This window comes from Amblyomma maculatum, chromosome 4 (assembly GCF_055883805.1).
Source record: "Amblyomma maculatum isolate TAMU_Amacu chromosome 4, ASM5588380v1, whole genome shotgun sequence".
In the NCBI taxonomy this organism is placed as follows: Eukaryota; Metazoa; Arthropoda; class Arachnida; order Ixodida; family Ixodidae; genus Amblyomma; species Amblyomma maculatum.
The window spans coordinates 18,889,748-18,908,010 of record NC_139347.1 but is presented as its reverse complement, the minus strand read 5'-3'; the positions used below and the strand labels follow the sequence as shown (position 1 = coordinate 18,908,010).

The 18,263-nt window shown below is 46.4% G+C and overlaps 1 protein-coding gene across 5 annotated transcripts in view; it reads left to right on the top strand.

The window, feature by feature from the left end:
• Positions 1-18,263, top strand: part of bon (tripartite motif-containing protein bonus) — a 160,639-nt gene that overhangs the window by 115,042 nt on the left and 27,334 nt on the right. For 4 of the 5 annotated variants that reach the window (XM_084600843.1, XM_084600841.1, XM_084600846.1 and 1 more), the window contains 7 exons: positions 388-664; positions 2,011-2,085; positions 6,082-6,503; positions 8,457-8,579; positions 9,805-9,916; positions 14,314-14,388; positions 15,527-15,679. In XM_084600843.1, coding sequence (XP_084456969.1) covers positions 388-664; positions 2,011-2,085; positions 6,082-6,503; positions 8,457-8,579; positions 9,805-9,916; positions 14,314-14,388; positions 15,527-15,679 — 1,237 coding nt within the window. The remainder of the gene's footprint in view (positions 1-387; positions 665-2,010; positions 2,086-6,081; positions 6,504-8,456; positions 8,580-9,804; positions 9,917-14,313; positions 14,389-15,526; positions 15,680-18,263) is intronic. The other variant, XM_084600842.1, reaches the window with a different exon arrangement.

The window sequence follows — 18,263 nt, the reverse complement described above, 5'->3', positions numbered from 1 at the left end:
TTCCTGCTGTTTGCCAAGTTTGGGTAGCAAGCTTTTTCTTAGGCTTATCAATGCTAACATTGCTGACAGTAAATGTCTCTGCCTTTTTAACCTTTTCTTGCATGAAGCTGCATATCATGCAGGTGGTTGGGTGTAACATGTGCACACTTTACTTTGGTCTGAGTACTGGCAGCCTGTGTGTTTTGGCACATGCGGCTGCTAAAGCAGTGGCAGGAGGGAGCCCCACACGGCCATGTAACGTCCTCCTGCCACCTCCACCGCTGCTTTGGCATGCAGGCTTTTTGTTTTCGCGGGCAAGGTCAACCTGAGAGTGGGCTCTTGGGCATTTGCTTCCTCTTCCCACCTGTGAACCATCTTCCCCTTCCCATCACCATCATGGCCCATCAGAGCCCTTCTAGGAGCCATCGGGGATGCGTCTGATTTGTCTGGCAGGAACAGTGCCATCACCATCACCCCGGTTGGGGCGGGGCCTTCCTCATCTTCCTCCTCTTCGTCGCGCACTGCTTCGCCTTCAGTGTCTGTGGTGCGCATCAAGGAGGAGCCCAAGTCGCCTGGCGAGCAGCAGCTGCCGTCGTGCAGTGGCGACGCTGGTCCGCCGTCCAACACCCTTCGCAGCACGTCCTCGCCTGCCGAGACGGCCGCGGGAATCGCGTCGAGGTCTCTGGTGAGTGGCATTCTGCGACACTTGCTACTGCTGCTAGGGTCCACAGTGTTGCACAGTGAAAGAGTGTCAATAGGGTAGGAGATAGAAGAGCAGGAATGGAATGAGTGGGTGGGGTAGAGGAAAGGGTAGAATAGGTGTGCGATATGGCTTTTTTTTACTGAAATTGTTATCTTTGCACATGAAGCGCAGCAGAGTATAGCTGTCACTGTTATGCAGCTTAGAGTCGGTTTTAATCGGCACTTTATCTTTGCAGAATGTTTATTGGTGCTTGTAGTCGACCATAGTCTAACTAACCAGTAATAGGTTCCCGCTGGCAAATGTTCTTTGATAATTTGGCCTGGAGACACATCAGAATGCCCCTCCACTTCAAGAAAAGAAAATGCCCCTTGAGTCATCATTTAAAATTTGTAAAAGCTGTGCTGCTCATGGGACTGTGGAGTGCCACTGACCTCCACTAAGTGCAGTAAGTGACACTTACTGCTTGAAAGACAGTGATGACCAGGCATAACATTGGTGCATTTCAGTGTTAAAAGGGTGTTTGTACAGGCAAGAGCAAGTGCAGAGCACAATGTCGGCATGTTTTTTCAATTCACTGAATACTCAAGATGATTTTGCATACCCGCCACAGGTCTCATTACTGGTAGAGTAGTGTAACTTTATGAAGCATGATGAAACCCCGTGTTGCCTTTGATTCCAGAGCATGTCACCTCATTGATGGCATTCTCACTTTTCTTGTTCCAATAGACGAGGCAATAAGGCTTCTTTCTATTTTCAACTGTGAAATTTTAAGCCTGAGGAAAGGCAGTGTAGTTCTTCAAGACAAGGAGGAGCAGGGGCCTTGTAAGGGCAGACGTCGTGCCTTCGGAGGTACCGGGTTTGATCCTCAGTGCCATGAGGTAGCCACCTGTTTTTAATGGGTACAGGATGTCCCCTTGCTTGGTGCTACGCTTTCGTGGGGTGAAGTGTTTAGAAAAGGGCCTTTGGGCCAAACTCAATTCCCCTTCGACATATAATCTATTCTTGGGGGACTGAAGTCTGCCTTGTGCTGTAAATTTTTTTCCGCTACAGCCAGAGTCTTGTGGTTTGAGCATTAAATGCAGGAGCAGCGGGCTACGATCCTCGATGCCACCAGGTACTTATTTTCTCATGGGTGCAAGCTTTCCTTTGGCCGGGGGGGGGGGGGGGGGGGGGGGGGGTCCATTTTTTGAGGGTGAAATGCCTGGAAAGGCTTTTTTCCTTGTCTGCAAAATCTGTGTATGTGTTGTGTGTTGTTGGTATATTGTGCATATGAGTGTGTTAGTCGTCATGGCAGAAACCTTTATGGTGGTCATGTGTGTCTGTTGCAGAATGACTTCGCAAACCGATCTATAGGGAATCTACTCCACCAGTCATCAAGCTCAAAGGATTCCAGCCAGGAGAAGGTGTGTGACGGTTGCGTTCTTTTCTAACTTTATGGCGAGATGGGCAAAACTGTAAAATGGGGTTAAACCTCGATGTAATGAACTTCAGTGCAATGAAATCCTCTATGTAACGAAATATTTTGGTTTTCACAACTTCGTGCCTATTGAACACCACATATTTTAGCCCCGGTATAACGAAGTCAGTTTTATCGCACTTGTAATGCAGCAAAATTTTGTTGCCGCCTCAAAACGAATCAGTGAAAAAATTGTGCCCCGAGCACGAATAGTTGAGCGGAACATGCATCGAATCACATATTGGAGCGCATGCGGAAGTTGCGCCGCCTGGAAGACAGATGAAAAGCTCATACTGGTGGAGCGCGTTAGGAGCACCTAAAGTTCCTGGATGACAAGAAAGTACCGCCGCACTTTGTACTTTACCGCCGCGTCACCTCCTCTCCACATCCTTGCCACCTAGTCAGATCCCCAGCTCCGCGCGACGAGCACTGGCTGCGCACCTCGGCGTGCTAGGCGCCGCTTTGCGCTGATGGTCTTTCTGGCTATCTCTGGGGTTGCCCATGGTTACGCACGCGCTTTTTGTTCTGTTTGTCAAGTTTTTGCTTCTCTCGCGCTATTTGTCACTGGCTAAAGCCAAGAAGACCTTGCGCACATTGTTTCTCGTTATGGCGAAGCTTGTCAAATGCCACAGTGCTGTGCATTTAATTATTCTAACTGGCCTGAGGGTGGCTATGCAGTTTTCTTGATACTGCAAGGAAAGTGAGATCACTTGCAGATGAAGCAATGGCTTCCATTATATTGGGCAAAAAAAACTTCATGCCGACAAGAAGCAGCGCTGTGTGCGAGATAATGCACCTTTCTCATTTTCCCGCTGTAGCGCATTACTCTGGTGCTTCATTTTGCTTTTCATGTTCCTCCTTTTCTTTATACTTAATTAAACATGGATGATGCTCTGTGTTGAATACTTTATTACCTGCCTCATTATTACCTTATTATTACCTGCCTCGCATTTGGGCTACTAGTCAGTAGCTAGCACTGCAGAATCTGCTTTCTAAAGCGTGAAGGCCACGCGGGTAGATGTACGTGCTTAATCGTAGCAGCTGTAATTAGCAGCCTAAGCACTGCTCTTTAATCAGCACTTGCATTTTTAGGATCGTGATGAAAAAGGTGTCCACACAAAGGTGTGCAAAAAATGTGTCATGTCCTTTGCTGACATGCACTCAGTATATCTCATTCGAAGTCGACCAAAATCAGTGGCCCACCTAATTTGAGTGTTTCCAATTCAGTGGTGACTCAAATTTAGGTGGGTCACCTCCTAAAAATTTGGCCCACCAGACCTCTGCAATTCGGCACCTAAATTTTACCGAAATTGGTGTCGTACGTAATTTGAACATGGAAATCATAGTGAAAAGTGAAGCGACTAAAAGATCTAATGAGATTTCCAAACATGCCAGTAAAAGAAATGGCATGCGCGTCGCTGTTTAAATATTAAATGAGGTGTTGGCATCTCATTACTTGCAAAGCAAATGACCTGTATTTGACCCTTTTAAAACAGATATCGTTCATAAGCACCAAGCCACAATGTGGGATAGATTGTAAAATTTTATAACCCCTGTGTTTTTAATGTCTAATACCGCTGCCACACGGGCATTTCGAAGGCCCTCAAACAAATTGTCTATCGAAAAGAATGTCTATAATAAAACATGAACAAGCATTATAAATCTTTAATTTACGCGATAAAATATTAGTGTGCCTAATAATTTAAAAATAGCATTGCTGTTTTTTAAGGCGCATTATTTTTGTACTCTCTACCACGGCTGAACGTAACATTGAATCGGCGGCATGATCGGGGAGAGGTGGGCGGCGATGATGGTGAAACCAAAAACCTATGGGGACACTTTAACAGCCTGAAGTGCACTAGGCGAAAGCCTTTGCCACGCCACTTCGACTGTTGCCACTTTTGGTCCACTTCTCTCTCTTTTGTACCCGTCGGTGTGGCCAGTTGATGTTGCCGCCTGTGTTCCAATTCTCTGGCTTTCATACCGGGCGATGTGGCCAGTCGCTTCGTGCATCTGCGTTCCACGTCCCTTGCTTTGGTACCTGGTGATGTGGCCAGTCTCTGTTGGCACTTCCTTTCTGCCTTCCGTGCTTTCGTCCCAGGCGAAGAATTGCGCTGTCGCAAAAGCCTGGAGCCGCCGTTGATGCATTCATTTATTGATCTTCTGCCGTTTGGTGTTGGGGGAATCCGCCTTCCTGCGCTTATGCCAACCGCTGGGTGCGGAATCACTGGGGCGCTTGGGAGCCGTCCGACTCACTCACTCAACTGCAACGACACGTCTGCCGAAGGACGCAGCGCGTACTCGCTCCGCCCGCCGGTGCAGGTGACATCACTGTCGCTATGCGCAGCTGCGCATGCTCTTTGGCGCCGCCACCTGTCGCTGAGGAGTGAGGAGGGTGTGCACCGGTACTAGGGAGGGTCACAGCTGGCACTGTTCCAGCCTTTGGATGTAATGGACGGACGGTCAGTGCGAGTGAGCGCTTAAAGGCTTTCGCTTTAAAATGTATATCCGAGTTGTCCCCATCATGAATATAATGCCCAGTTCTGCTACAGTTCAAGGCTTTCCCTCTGATTGGTCTTTGAAATGTTCTGGAGGGTTTTTTAGGCGTGCAAGATGATAAATTCATGCTGCGAATTTCAATTTAAGAAAGTAATCTCTTGTAGATTTTATTGACTTTGTTATGTTGAGGCTTGTGGGGGTTGAAACAGAAAAGAAAAAAAAAGTATAGAGATGACATGTGCATGGAGTGGTGACCAGTTTTGTATATACGTGAAAGTTTCGCGAGTGAATTTTATGATGACTGCTGGACACGATGCTGCAGAGAAAGCATTCATCAAATTCCTCTTATTCATTGTGGTGACAAATATTGCATTCCTTTTTGTTCTTTTCTGACCATCCCCACTGTCCAATCGCTCTTCGGATTCTAATTAATCGATCAGTGTGATAGCTTGGTTGGGCTGGGTAACTTTAGCAACAAGACAGTGACGAAGTGGGCAGCAGCACGGGATGAGCGCTTCTACTTACAGGCATGAAATCATATTTACACAGTCGCTGTGTTACCCTTTCTTCCCTACTGGGTGTGCAATGATATAAACTTGTATGAATTATCAAAAGATCACAGCTGTGCTCAATACTTACTGCATAGAAATCATCAGACGACCAATATTTTCTGTTTCAGTTTGGCAGCTTTTGTCTTGAATGCTGAGAGCAACTCTTCTCAACCTTAGCCTTAGATAATTCCCAACAGCTCTTATGTGGCGCTTAGAAACAGTGCATGACATCAGATATGCATTCAGAACAAAGCATGCAGTGAATGATGACTGGCTGTGCAGTGAAACAGTCTGCTGTAAATAATTATGTAATCGTTAGCCCCAAAATAATGTGGATAAAGGGAAAGTGGAGGTTGAAAAATTCATGGATTTAGATGCTCTGGGAGCCCCAAAGACAACCTCATATTTTTTATATTTTTTTTGTTATGGATTTCTTTCGAGTACATACTTACATTGTCATGCGCTGTGCAGCGACTGATGTGAACGAAGTGAAAGTGACTGTAGTTACAAGACGCGGCTGATAAAGTACGTAGAATGTTGACCTGGCTACCTGTTCTGCCTCAAGTTCTTCCCCAATCATCTGTAATAAATCCATCCCATCTGTAACAATATATTTCGTGCCTTTAATAAATTGGATTCAGTTTTTTCATTGTTGTCTTTGTGGCACGTGAACGGTATCAATGCCTACCAACGCATCTTTCTGCCACCCGTGGAACCCAATAGTTTTTTAGAACTCAGTGTGATAATTCTTGGCTTAAAGACAAGCATGCTTAGTATACTAGGGTTACTGTGGTGTCATGTATAGAAGTGCCATTTTGTGGTGCCATTATGTTTTGTTATGAAGCATTAATAAGAAAGAAACGCTTTGCCTCGTTTCTCGTCTTCTGCTCTAGGGTGCTCAGGGTGGCCAGCCGCAGGCAGACAGCAGCTGCAGCCCTTCCTCCATAGCTGAGCCGGTCTGCAGCAGTTCTTCCCGCACCATGCCCGCATCATCCACCCCAACCGCGGCCAACTCGTCCACGTCGGCATCGGCAGGATCGTCGGGAGCCGTCCAAGACTGCTTCGAGGACCTCTCAACTCTGGAGGAGCTGCTCAAGATCGGTGGCAAGAGCTTCGACCTGCCCGCACAAGATGCCTCCTCATCCTCCTCTTCGACTGTGGTCGGCAACGGCCCCGCCTCTTCAAACAGCTCTTCGGTCGCACCGCGTACCACCTCTCCTACCTCGCGCACCTCACCGTCACAGCACAATGGCACTGGTGCCGCTGCTGACGCTGGGTCGGGACTGAAGATAGTAGAGACGCACAGCCTTCAGAGGTGGGTGATTAAAGAACGAAAATTTTATTATCAACTCGGAACTTTAGTGAATTGCATGTTCATTCATGTGTAAATGTATACATATGATGGTTGGTATACATATGTGTACACAATTTTTTTTTATTATTAATATTATTATTATTATCATTATTCTCATTAATGGAGCCTTTCATGACCTTCTTGCTGCTCTGTGTTTAGACCTCTTGTGTTCACCCCTTGAAATAAAACAAAAGGCGTTCTGAAAGGTGTTCCGAAATTGAGACCAAAGGCTCAAGTCTCGTGCCGCTCTGTGCTAGCGCCCTCCATGGAGACCCCGGCAAAACCTTCGCGCAGCGCGGCATTTCAGCACGTGTGTATGCGTCTGTGTTGTTCTTTCTCTCCTCCTCCAGCTGCATTCTGACCGCTGTTGCATTCCAGCAAAGGGGGCAAAAAGAAAAGGAACGTGAATAGAAATATGACAGCGCACTTTTTCGCAAAACTTTTGTAGTAAATGGTAACTGGGCAGTTGTTGGCCCCCTTTTAAGTCAGTCATATTCTCACATGCGATTCTGCTTCCGGAGTTCAAACACAGCGCACTCGCTCGAGCAGATGACTGAACTGGATTGCAGAGAGTGGCTGTAGAACTATGAAGACAAAGGTCTCCCTGGAGAACTGTCTTCCCGGCACCGAAAGTCGTCTCGCATTTCCTCGGTATTCGGGAAGTGCCACAAAAATAGCATGCCTCGGCTTCTCGTCTGTGACCCAGGTCGTTAGAAACCCCTCATTGTTAAAGGTAGATAGGTCATTTATTTCGAATGACAGCGCCGCAGCAGCAAACTTCCCCTGGCCGCTGTCGGCATGAACCAAATTTGGGTAAGACGGCTTGCTTTGTGCCTTTGTAGGGAACACTTCTAAAACGCGCCGAAAGCAGGCACCACGGTGCCGGTGGCATCCTGTGTAGTTGTCACCCTGCTGAAGCGAATGGGTCGTTATGTGTGGCAATGTTTATTTTCGTTGCCCTTGATGGGGGGGTTGCCTAAAACGTATATCCCCAAAGAGTTTAATGGGCCCCTTTCAAGTAAGCAGTCACAAAAGAAAAGGAAGCTCCCCAGCCAGTGCTCAGAGCACTTGTCGCTGTGTACATGCTGTCAATGGTTCTCCGCGAGAAGGCTGGACCCTTCATTCTCTTAACAGGATGGACAGAGACAGTGGGGCTTCCGCATTATTATTTACTCTCCCCCACCTTAACAACACAAGAGGTGCCGCATCAAGTCCCTCTAAATACCTGTCGCTTGCCTCTCGCCTTCGAGTAAAGAATTCGCGTTCATGTTTTTTTCTTTTTTTAATATCTGAGCCTGCCAACAAACACTGGCACTATGGAACGCAACAGATCTTTGGCTTTTCTACCTGGCGAATTATGCATTGATTCTTCATGTTTTCGAGCTCCTTTACTCGTCACAAGAATCATAATCCTTCTCTGCATACTGTGATAACATGGGATAACGCATCTTAAAAATATTGTTCACGGCGACCAATTAATCATAATTTCTCGCTTTCGAAAGCACTGATAAAAGACAGTTTCCAACCAGCCTCTTTGTCAGCCGGATAACCGAAAAAAGCAAAAATAAGAAACCCGAAGAGCACCGGCTTCGCGCGCTTGCACACGACTTTTCCTTTTCCTCTTCATTCTCCTCCTGTGCACCTCTGCTCTGCGTGCATGTGCGACTGCGCCTGACACGCACTCCCATCCATGTGGGCTGCGGAGACTCCACAGACAGCGGTGCGCTGCGCAGCCGCGGCTGCACGTAGGTTTTGTAGTTCTCCTCTGCTCCGCCAGAAACCGTACGCTGGCATCGCAAAGCAAAGTCCAGTTTGGGTTCCTTATAGCTGGTTAACATTTGTTTTCGTGCAAACGTAACACAAGCTCTGCCTGTAAGACTCAACCGGAGGTGATGCCTTTGCATTGCTTGACAGCACGGACCCGAACGAGGACTGGTGTTCGGTGTGCCATGATGGCGGTGAGCTGCTCTGCTGTGGCTCCTGCCCCCGTGTCTACCACCTGCAGTGCCACGTGCCCTCCTTGGGGGCCACACCCAGGTCAGCCCTCTCTCACTTGACATGCAGTTGGAAATGATTTGCTACACTTCTGAGATGCATCTGTTGGGGGTCATCTAGGCGCTGCTCATCATTTGCATTTAAAGAACATATATATATATATATTTTTTTTTTTTCATTTAAATAATCTGAACACACCTGAACAGGTACAATCGATAGGTGTTAAAGCATGAAGTGCTGCAGCTTGCCCCCTCTCCCAAATCTGTACAGATTTTGTATAAGCAAGTGCATTAGTGCTAAATTCATCTGAAAGAGAAATTATTGATAGGTGTAACCAGCTTTTATAAAAGCGGGGCACATATTTGTGCACACAGAATTTAAAAAGGGCTAGGGAAAGTCTTGCATTCATCACCTTTCTTTTTCTTTTATGCAAAGCGCACTGGGCTCATGCCAGAAAGCTGTTGCCGCACCACGGTTTGAGAGGGAGCTTTTGAGGTCTATTCAAAATCATTCCAGCGAAAACATTTCAGTGATCCCATCATGCTGTAGTCACGGCGACTCCAGACCCGATACCTCTTTTCCAAAATAGATGGCGCCTCCTCATTCTAGTGCATCTTCATCAAACTGCGCATCTACTTCAAAAGGATTCCGGAGAAATCATGAATGCCTTGTATGAAGTGTGTATGACTTATGTCGATTGATTGATTTGGAGTAGTTGATAGTATGATTGGTTGACCGATTGGTTCTTAGGGAATGAAACGAGTGTGGTGTAGATAAATATTGTTGTGTGTATGTCTCTGAGTTTGAACACGTGTGATGACCTGTGGCTGGTTGGTACTAGTGTGGCAACGTCTTTCGACAATTTACCTGATGTGTGTAATAGTGTTGGGGCTCCGTTTGAGCGTGTGTCTTGCCGTTATGGCGGGGCTCAATGGCCAGTCAGAATTCTGGTACAGATGCCAAGAAGACAGAGAAGAACGCTCAGTATAAGGCGGCCAGATGGTTGATGCAAAGGTGGGAGGCCGAGGCACAAACATTGGAAACGGAAGCGAGGTGCCATAAGTGTGCAGAGGAAGCCAATCTGGAACATTGGCGAGCTATCGAAAGTCGCAAAGGCAGGACTGAAGCCGAGTTGGTCCGTAGAGCGTAAGATGAATGCATTAACATTGTTTAACAACAAGCAAAGAAGTGGTTTTGACTATCGTGTCTACTCTTGAGGCGAAGCTTAAGCATCCTCCTCCCATTTTTTTCCTTCTGCCATGTGCAGTGAGGACTGGACGTGCCTTCTCTGCCTCGACATTTTCAAGTGCAACATCCCACGGGAGTCAGCGGGCTCCAAGCGCAAGAATCCCGTGGCACTCAGCGGGCGAGAGTTGCTAGTGAGTTTCTTGGCCACCTTTACATTTTTGCACATTGGCACATTCTTCTGCTAGGTGCTTTATTGGTCTACTTGTGTTGCTGATCTTTATTGTGAAGAAGCCTGACTGGTCTCTACGTCGGCAACTGCCCCTCTTGATTTGCAGACATGGCTGTTGCCTGGAGGTGGCTGCCTGTGATATTAATGTGCGTCCATACTTTAGTTTTGGGTTTGTATTGGTACTGCCTGACCAGCCTGAACCAAAGGTCTGGCACTCGCGCGTAAAAAATGTATGTAAATGCTCAGGGCTTTTATTTGAATAATTTTGCTATTATTGCTAAGCTCATTGGTACTTTTTTGGTAATTGTGGTGTTTAACTTGCTGTTAGCAAAAAAGCCCACTGTCAACAAAAGTGCCCCTGCTAGCTACAAGGCAAACAGTCAAACTGCTCTTGCTAGGAAATTATTTAAGCTCTCTTTCAAGATGTACCATGCAATTCTAGAGTTGTGATTGTTTCAAAGGGTAGGTCGATTTCCAGAGCTTATTCTGTTCGTACAATAAGGCTTGCATGCAAATCCGATAGCTGGTAAATTTGTCTTGTTTGAAATGCAACAAAAACCGAGAACCTTCTGTTATGTACAAGCTTTGGGGTAAGCTAGGTCATAAAAGATCTTGAGCTGGACTGTGGAGACGATTTTGGCTTGGTTTTGGGCTCTTTTTGTATTTTGACTTCCAAAAAGCAAAAGAGCTTGTGCTTACTTGCAATCAGGGGCAGAATTTAGGGGGAAGCGGGAATCATCACAAAAATAGCAGAAAAAAATCGATTTCCGAAAGTGCGCTTTTCGGAATCTACAACATTATTTCTATGTTGTCCAGAAATATTTCACCAGAAAACAAACCCTAAGTACTCTAAATAAATATATTTATCGGTGCCAGCGTCGAGATATCTGCCCCAAACCGCGAAAAAGCTGCTAAGTTCACGGCGTGACTGCTTGGCTTGCCCACCACAGAGCGCCGCCATTTTGGCATCGTTGGAAAGCCCGACTCTTCGACTCTTTGTCCCAGCCCTTCCCTTCCTACTCCGCCAGCTAGCAAGCACACACAAAAAAAAAAAAAGAAAATCCGCAGGACGGCAGCACAGAGCAGCCAATGAATACCACGCCCCGATTGGCTCTGCGTCGTGGTGTGTTGCAAGGCACCTCCTCATTGTCTGACGCCGCGGCAATAATGGCAGCCAGTGCAAGGAGCATCTGCTTCGTCCGCCGCTGGAAAGCAATTCCTTTCCTTGCGTTTCGAGGCTTCGACCACGCGCAATGCATCAGCGAACGTTGGAAAAGAAGTTCCAGACAAAGCATGCCTACAGGAAGCGCAAACGCAAGCCTGTCACAGCAAGAAAGAAGCGGCGATCATCAGCAGGTGGTTCTGCTGAGCCTTGCATCCATTGGAATCGACGGAGTATGTGCCCAACGTGCTGTGCGATCTTGCTCCCAATGTGCTGTGCGATCCCATGCCGAGTCGGGCACCAGCCAGTGATCATGAGAACAACCAACAACGTGCTGTGCTGTCGAGGCACGGGTGCAGCATTACTTCACCAGCGACGATTGACATACCAGTGAGCATCACCACGCACGAGCGTCTCGCCGCTTGCGGACCTGCCACTGCAAGTGCAAGTTCGTCGGCTCAGGCACCAGCCAGCAAATGTGGCACGGGCCACGATCTCTCGCCATTGAGCCGCGGGCGCAACATTACTTCGCCAGTGAGGATTGACACGCCAGTGAGTGTGGCGGTACACGAGCGTCCCATCGCAAGTTCGTCGAGCGAAGTGGTCTTGCAACAGTCATCGCCGCCCGACTGCAGAGCAGCAGAGACACATTTCCAAGATGTGTTTTTCGACTCCGAGATGTGCCCACAGCCGACAATCGTGAGTGAAGGCAATCCTATGCCATCGACGAGTTACGACGCTCGCGGGTGCACGCTCACTTCCACGGACTCGCCGGCGGCCAATCATCGCAGTGCCGAATATTCACCCAGTGAATGTTGCACTATTCAAGCTCACCTCAGAACACAATTTGTGTCCACGGAAATGGCAAAAGAACAAGCATCGAGTGTTAGTGAATTGCTTCGCGCGGTTTCAGCAACAGAGTGCAAGCTCGCGTTCACTGACTCGCAAGAAGATGCCATTTCCGCACCTCCAGAAGAGGAATTTGTGCTTGTGCAATTAGCAGCCTGGCCTAACAGTGCATCGCGAAACTAAATTAGGGCTAGCTGTGAAGATGGTACTTTCGTGTATTTCCTGTGGTGCCCTCCAGTCTGGATGGTCTCCACAAAGGCAGAGTGCTTCTGTAAATCAAGTGACAAAGATCAATGCAAGTGACAAAGAGCATCAGTAAAGGACCAACTGCTCTCAATGACTTCTGGGCCACCATGAATGCTTCACATAGGGGATTACACCACAAAACATATGAAGAGCATCTGAAAAAGACTTTCAAGCCTGCTGCAGAAGCAGCGGCACACAACATTTTTGCAGATGTTTTAGAGACAGTGAGAAAGGTGTACATAGAAATGGAAACTACATTTTCAAAGAACATTACTGTCGTGTACTATGGCACATGGCTGACACGTGGCCACAGTTCCCACACTGGCGTAGGCTGTGTAATTGAGTTTCACACAAAGCTTGTGTTGGACTGTGTGGTTCTCTCGAACTTCTGCCTTGGGTGCAGCAGACAGCCAGCTGAAAGTGACCCCACTTATGCTGAGTGGACACCAGTGCCAGAAAAACACTGATGTGAATTCTGGACGAATGGAGGTGGAGGCTGCACTGCAGCTGTTCAGGCACTCCTTGAGCAAGAATGATCTCCGGTACACAAACATAGTCTGTGATGGGGACAGCCACATGTTCCGCACTCTGTGTGACGAAGAAGTTTATGGTTTTGTGCAGCTCTCCAAAGAGGACTGCATAAATCACGTGAAAAAACGGACGGGGGCTGCACTTCGCTCTCTGGTCAGCAAGGCTAAAAAAGAAGAGCCACTAGGTGGAAAGGGGGGCCTTACACAGCAGCTCTCTAAAAAACGGACTGTCTACTATGGCCCCGCTCTGCGGAACCACTCAGAAGTTGAGGAAATGCAAAGGGCAGTGATGTCAACCTATTATCACGTTACGTCGACAGATGGTAAGCCCCATCACGAGCTGCGTCCCCCTGGCCCCCTTAGCTGGTTCAAACATCGATCAGCAGAGGCAGAAGGACAACCACCACTCCCTCACAAGTACAAGCTATCACCTAAGGTCGCTGAAGCACTTCTGCCAGTGTACCAGCGCCTCTCAGACCATCAGTTGCTGGCCCAGTGCAGTGGAGGCAAAACTGAAAATGCGGCTGAGAGCCTCCATTCAGTGATTTGGTCACTACTATCAAAAGACCAGCATGCCTCACTGTTTACTGTGGAAAAAGCAGTGCATGAGGCGATTTTGAAGTACAACTCGGGCAATCTGAGAGCATATTCAGACCTGTGCACTTGGGCCTGCGCCCTGGAGCCCTTTTTCTTCAGCGGGCTGCCGAGAAAGACTCTCAGTGAATTAAAAAGGCGCACAAAGCCCATCTCCTGAAAGGAAAAAGGCCTAAGAAATTGCGTGCTGCCAGAGACACCAAGTTTTTTAGTGCAGGAGCATTTTAATTTTAGACAGTGTGCCAGTTTGGAACTTGCAAGCTTGTTTTCTAACTTATCACCTTGCTTGTGGAAAGCGTAGCATTGCAATGAGTGCATGGATTTTTATCCCATTTGTTTTGTTGTAATTGCTGAAGTGTACTTTACGTCAAGGCAGTCTCAGATTTGCTATTTAGGTTCACCATATCTTGTTACGCAGTAATTAGAGCATAATACCTTCTAAGCATAAAGAGAAGGTGCATAATAAGTCAGTTAGGAAAAGAGCAGAAAAGTTTAAAAAAAAATTAAGGAGAATCTTGACTTAGACCACACTTCTTAGTAACTATTAAGAACATTTGCAGACCCATAGCCCATTTTGCTGTCATGCTAGGCTTTCCGCGAGCAAGCAACATATCACCAGCATATCTAAAATGGCAAAATAAAAACTACTGAAGCTATCATTTTGAAACTTCATAGCTTTTTGTTGGATGCTATTTCAAGCCAGCCTTCCAAATTTCATCCCTCTAAGTCAAAATATAAAGATTGCTCCAATCCCCTCAGTGCTGGTGGGTGTTTAAGGTTCAAACTGGCTGCTTGCTCATTCTAGCCAGATCAGCTTGTTTAGTGAGTCTCTGTCAAACAGCTATGGTCGAAGTTTGTGTGAAACATGGCGAAAACAGCACCAGAACATTTCTTAGAGGAAGGTTGTAACGGGCGTGCAAACTGTGCAGGACAGTGGCGAGTACAGTGTTGTTATTTCTTTTTTTTACCCTCTCCAAGATATGCGAAAGGATCCTGCTTCACCTCTTCTGCCACGAGTTGAGTGTCCCGTTCCACATTCCTGTCAGCCGGACGGTAAGTGAAAAGCCTTGCTGTCATACCTTGTGTCTTCGTGCTTTCATATTGCTATAACCTGGATGCTTCCTTGTTTTGGCCTGTTATAATGCTCAGTAAGAAGTGTAACTTCATTTGCTGTATTTGATTTAGTGTTGTCATGGAAGGATCTGTTCTGCCTCCTCATGTCTTCAGGTACTGTACGTATCATAATGCATAGAAAATTTGCTACTGTTACACCTAGACATAAATTAAGAGGCAACACAAATCCTTGCATGGAGTGGTGGTGTTATGAACTGCATATTGCTGCCATTTATTGCTTTTAGGGAGATAAAAAATGTCTGGGTTTCTTCTCTCTCTTTTTTTCTTTTTTTCTCATTGAACAAAAAAGTATTTTGCTGTATCCCCCCAACCTTGCTTTGTAGGGAATGTGAAAGCACCAGAAGTGCTGTGGAATTATAGAAAACTAGGCAAAATTTTCTGCTGGTTTCATAAATGTGGTTGGTTACAGTAATGGGACACCGTCTGGAAACTTTCCGGAAAAAGTTGCTATTTGAGGAGTTCGTAAACAGTGTTAATTTCAGTCATTTTTTTCTTGTTTCTGATTTTGCACATCATATTATGGTGCAGTTTCAGCTATACCAGTCTTACAGAATCGCAAAAAATATTTGTGATTGGAAATTTGCATCATCGGAAATGAACAAAATCTACCGCAAAAAATATTTATGTCATTGGAAATTTGCAGCATCGGAAATGAACAGGATCCATACTCAGGCGCACGTGAAATGCAGCTACGCGGATCTGTTGGCAGCTACCAAAATTTATTTATGGCCATGCGTCACCACTCACTGCTCGCTGTGTGCACTGTGCGAATGGCATTTTCAGCACCGGCGATGCACAGGCAGTGTTTGTGCTCTAGGGTGTGTCTCAGCACCTTACACGTTCACATCATTCCTAGCAGCTATGCATTTGAAACATCCAAAATTCTGTGCATTGTGCCCAGTGTACTCCAGCCAGAGAACTTTAAAAATTTCTCATCTTGAAATCCATATCGACCAAGATTACCATCAAGATTCTACTGACTAGTTTTGTGCTTATGCACAGTCAGCAAAAAAGCAGCTTCCTGCCAACATTGCTTACTCATCAACACCTCTTCCAGGTGCCCAACTACTACAAGGTGATCACTAAGCCTATGGATCTGACGACGATAAAGCAGAAGCTCTCGCCATCGCACTTCAACCACTATGAGGATGTGCCCGAGTTCCTTGCTGATGTCAAGCTCATATTTAAGAATTGCTACACCTTCAATCATGTGAGTTATGCTCTGTAACTTCCTCTGCGCACTTCCCCTTTGGCATTTGTGCTGTGCTTTGTCATCTCGGTGGTTGGGCTGTCCTTTGCTTTGGCCATGGTCGCAGGGGTGACCTCCCCTTATATGTGCAGAATAAGGTGTTATTTGTAGATGGTGTGGAATTCGAAATGAGTGCTTCTCAGTTTCAAGGTTATTCCATTTGATCTTTCTGTGAAGAAGCCTTGAGAAGAAGAGCTATCGACAGTTTAACTTTCCTGCACATAATGTAAGTTGTTAGCACATGATGCATGCATTATACATTTTGAATCTGCAGCGTTTATTTCTGTAGCAAGGTAGGTTGGCTTTTTGCTTGGAGTTTTGGTAGAATCTTAAGCTCTTTTAGTGTTGATGGGCTATACATTTCAATGTGGTCTGTCAGGCTTTTTCATATTCGCTGCCCTCTCTGCGAAGCTTTCATGAAGTTTAGAAGGTACCTAAAGATGTGTCTGAAAAAAAAAAAAAAATGGGGAAGGGGGTTGTATTTTAACCTTGGTTTTGGCTTTATTGTTATGACTATCCTATGAAAGCTATTGAGGTAGTATACTTGTCTGGACTACAACTTGTTGAACAAGGCCTCAGATAGAAATATATGTAGAGCAGGTGAAATCTGATTGGGGCTGATTTAGAAACTTAGATTGCTGTTGGAAAACTTAGACCTTTTTGTATGTGCTGGGTATCAGTACAAGCTTGACCTTTATAGCACATTGTGAATATTAGGTGGCAGTTTAGTATGCATCCTTATATGAATAGAGCAGAAAATAGTTTTTCCAGACTTGCTGTATTGAGTAAAATGAAAACTCATTAATTCAAACCTCGATAATTCGAATTTTCAGATAATTCAAATTCCACTGCTTGGTCCCATAGAAATCTGTGTGTAAAAACACTCAATAATTCGAATGCGAGTCAGTTCCACCACGGATAATTAGAACTATGCGCTGCTGCGTCTGGGCGGAGTGGTGCCTAGCACATGGTCAAAGAAACGCCCTTGCGGTAGGGCAGCAGGGTTACGTAGCTGCACGCCTCCAAAATGGGGAGAAAAGATAAAGCCAGGTTAAAACATGGAAAAATGGGCAAAGCCAAACTACCGCCATGACTGGCATAGCGGCTGGCGGCACTGGAGGATAGCAATTGGCAGCCACTGTGGTAGCTGCCTGCTCTGTATTCTGCATGACCTCCAAGGCTTGCGTAATGAACCCATTTCCCGTATATGCCACTGAGAATCTAAAAAAAACAAGAAGTTTGTTGTTAGCGCGTCCCTCCATTTCGAGCTGTCATCGTCACAGCCCACAGCACATTTCTTGACAGCACGCCAAGTTGCTACGCAGCAGTATCATCGCGGCATGTTGATCATTTGACGTTAGCTCCTGCGATGGGCTTGTGTGTGCATGGCTGGTGTGGCTTTTGAGGTGGTTCTTCCACTGCTCCGAAAATGTGCGCTCATCAAGTTCCGTTGAGCATGTCATGCGGTGAAGCCTTACTCGTGACACAGGTTGCTTGTAAAGGGCCCGCACTGCCGCTATGGCTTTGCATCATAGAAGATGCCAGGGAGACCCTTACCGTTTTCGTGCAGTTCTGCTTTGATGCTTACGAAAGCGTGCGCGCAATAAAGCACTGATGGGAATGCATAAAGTAATCGCAGTTGCATCACTCTTGACTGAAATACAGTTGAATGTTGACCAATTTTTGGGCACATGAAGAGGCCATTCGCTAAATCTAACTTCGGATAATTCGAAACTTTTTTTCCGGTCCTGTGAAGATGGAATTAACGAGCTTTTACTGTAGTGCTTTGTACAAAGCAAGGCTTGGATCAACATGAGAATCGCTTGTTTCGTGCGGGAACTTTGCTGCACTTGGAGCAAACTTCACTGTGCTTTATCTGACAAATAGTTTGCAGCACTGTGGAACCTGTGGTGATCTGAATGAATCAGAGAATAGCAGTTCACGCTGCATCGTTATGCCGTGACCGGTGGCTCCACCACTGGAAAGGAAAGGATCCAGGCAGGGGGGGTCCCACGGAGGAGGGGCTCCTACCATATATTGATGGCTGTTGAGGTTCCCTGAAGCAAGAGCTTGAGAACTCTCGATATAGCTGGAATCCATAATATATAAAATTTCTTCAAGGATGCATGCAAGAGCAGCAGAATTTACTCTTGTGAAAGGACGGGAACACGGGTGACACTTGCTAGATAGTAGGGAGATCCCTGTTTCAATGTTTAACTCCATCATTTTGAAAACGGTTGCACCAATTCCGGAGAACTGAGGGGAAAAAACAGACGAAAAAAAAAAAAAAAGTTCCAAATGCCAGCTGTGGTGTCTTCCTCACTTAACCACAGTGTCTCATGGAAAATGGTGGGCCAGAATGAAAGCTGTGAATGTTTTTATCACCCCGTGATAGCTGATGTGAGTGCAGCATGATATGGCAAGGCTGTAGGCATTACAACCAACTGGTGCAAGGGGGCAGAAATGCTCTGGCTAGCACCACTTCACTCCACAAAAGCACCATGGCACTATTGGCGAGTGCGACGTAAGGCGCAAGCAGTGTTGT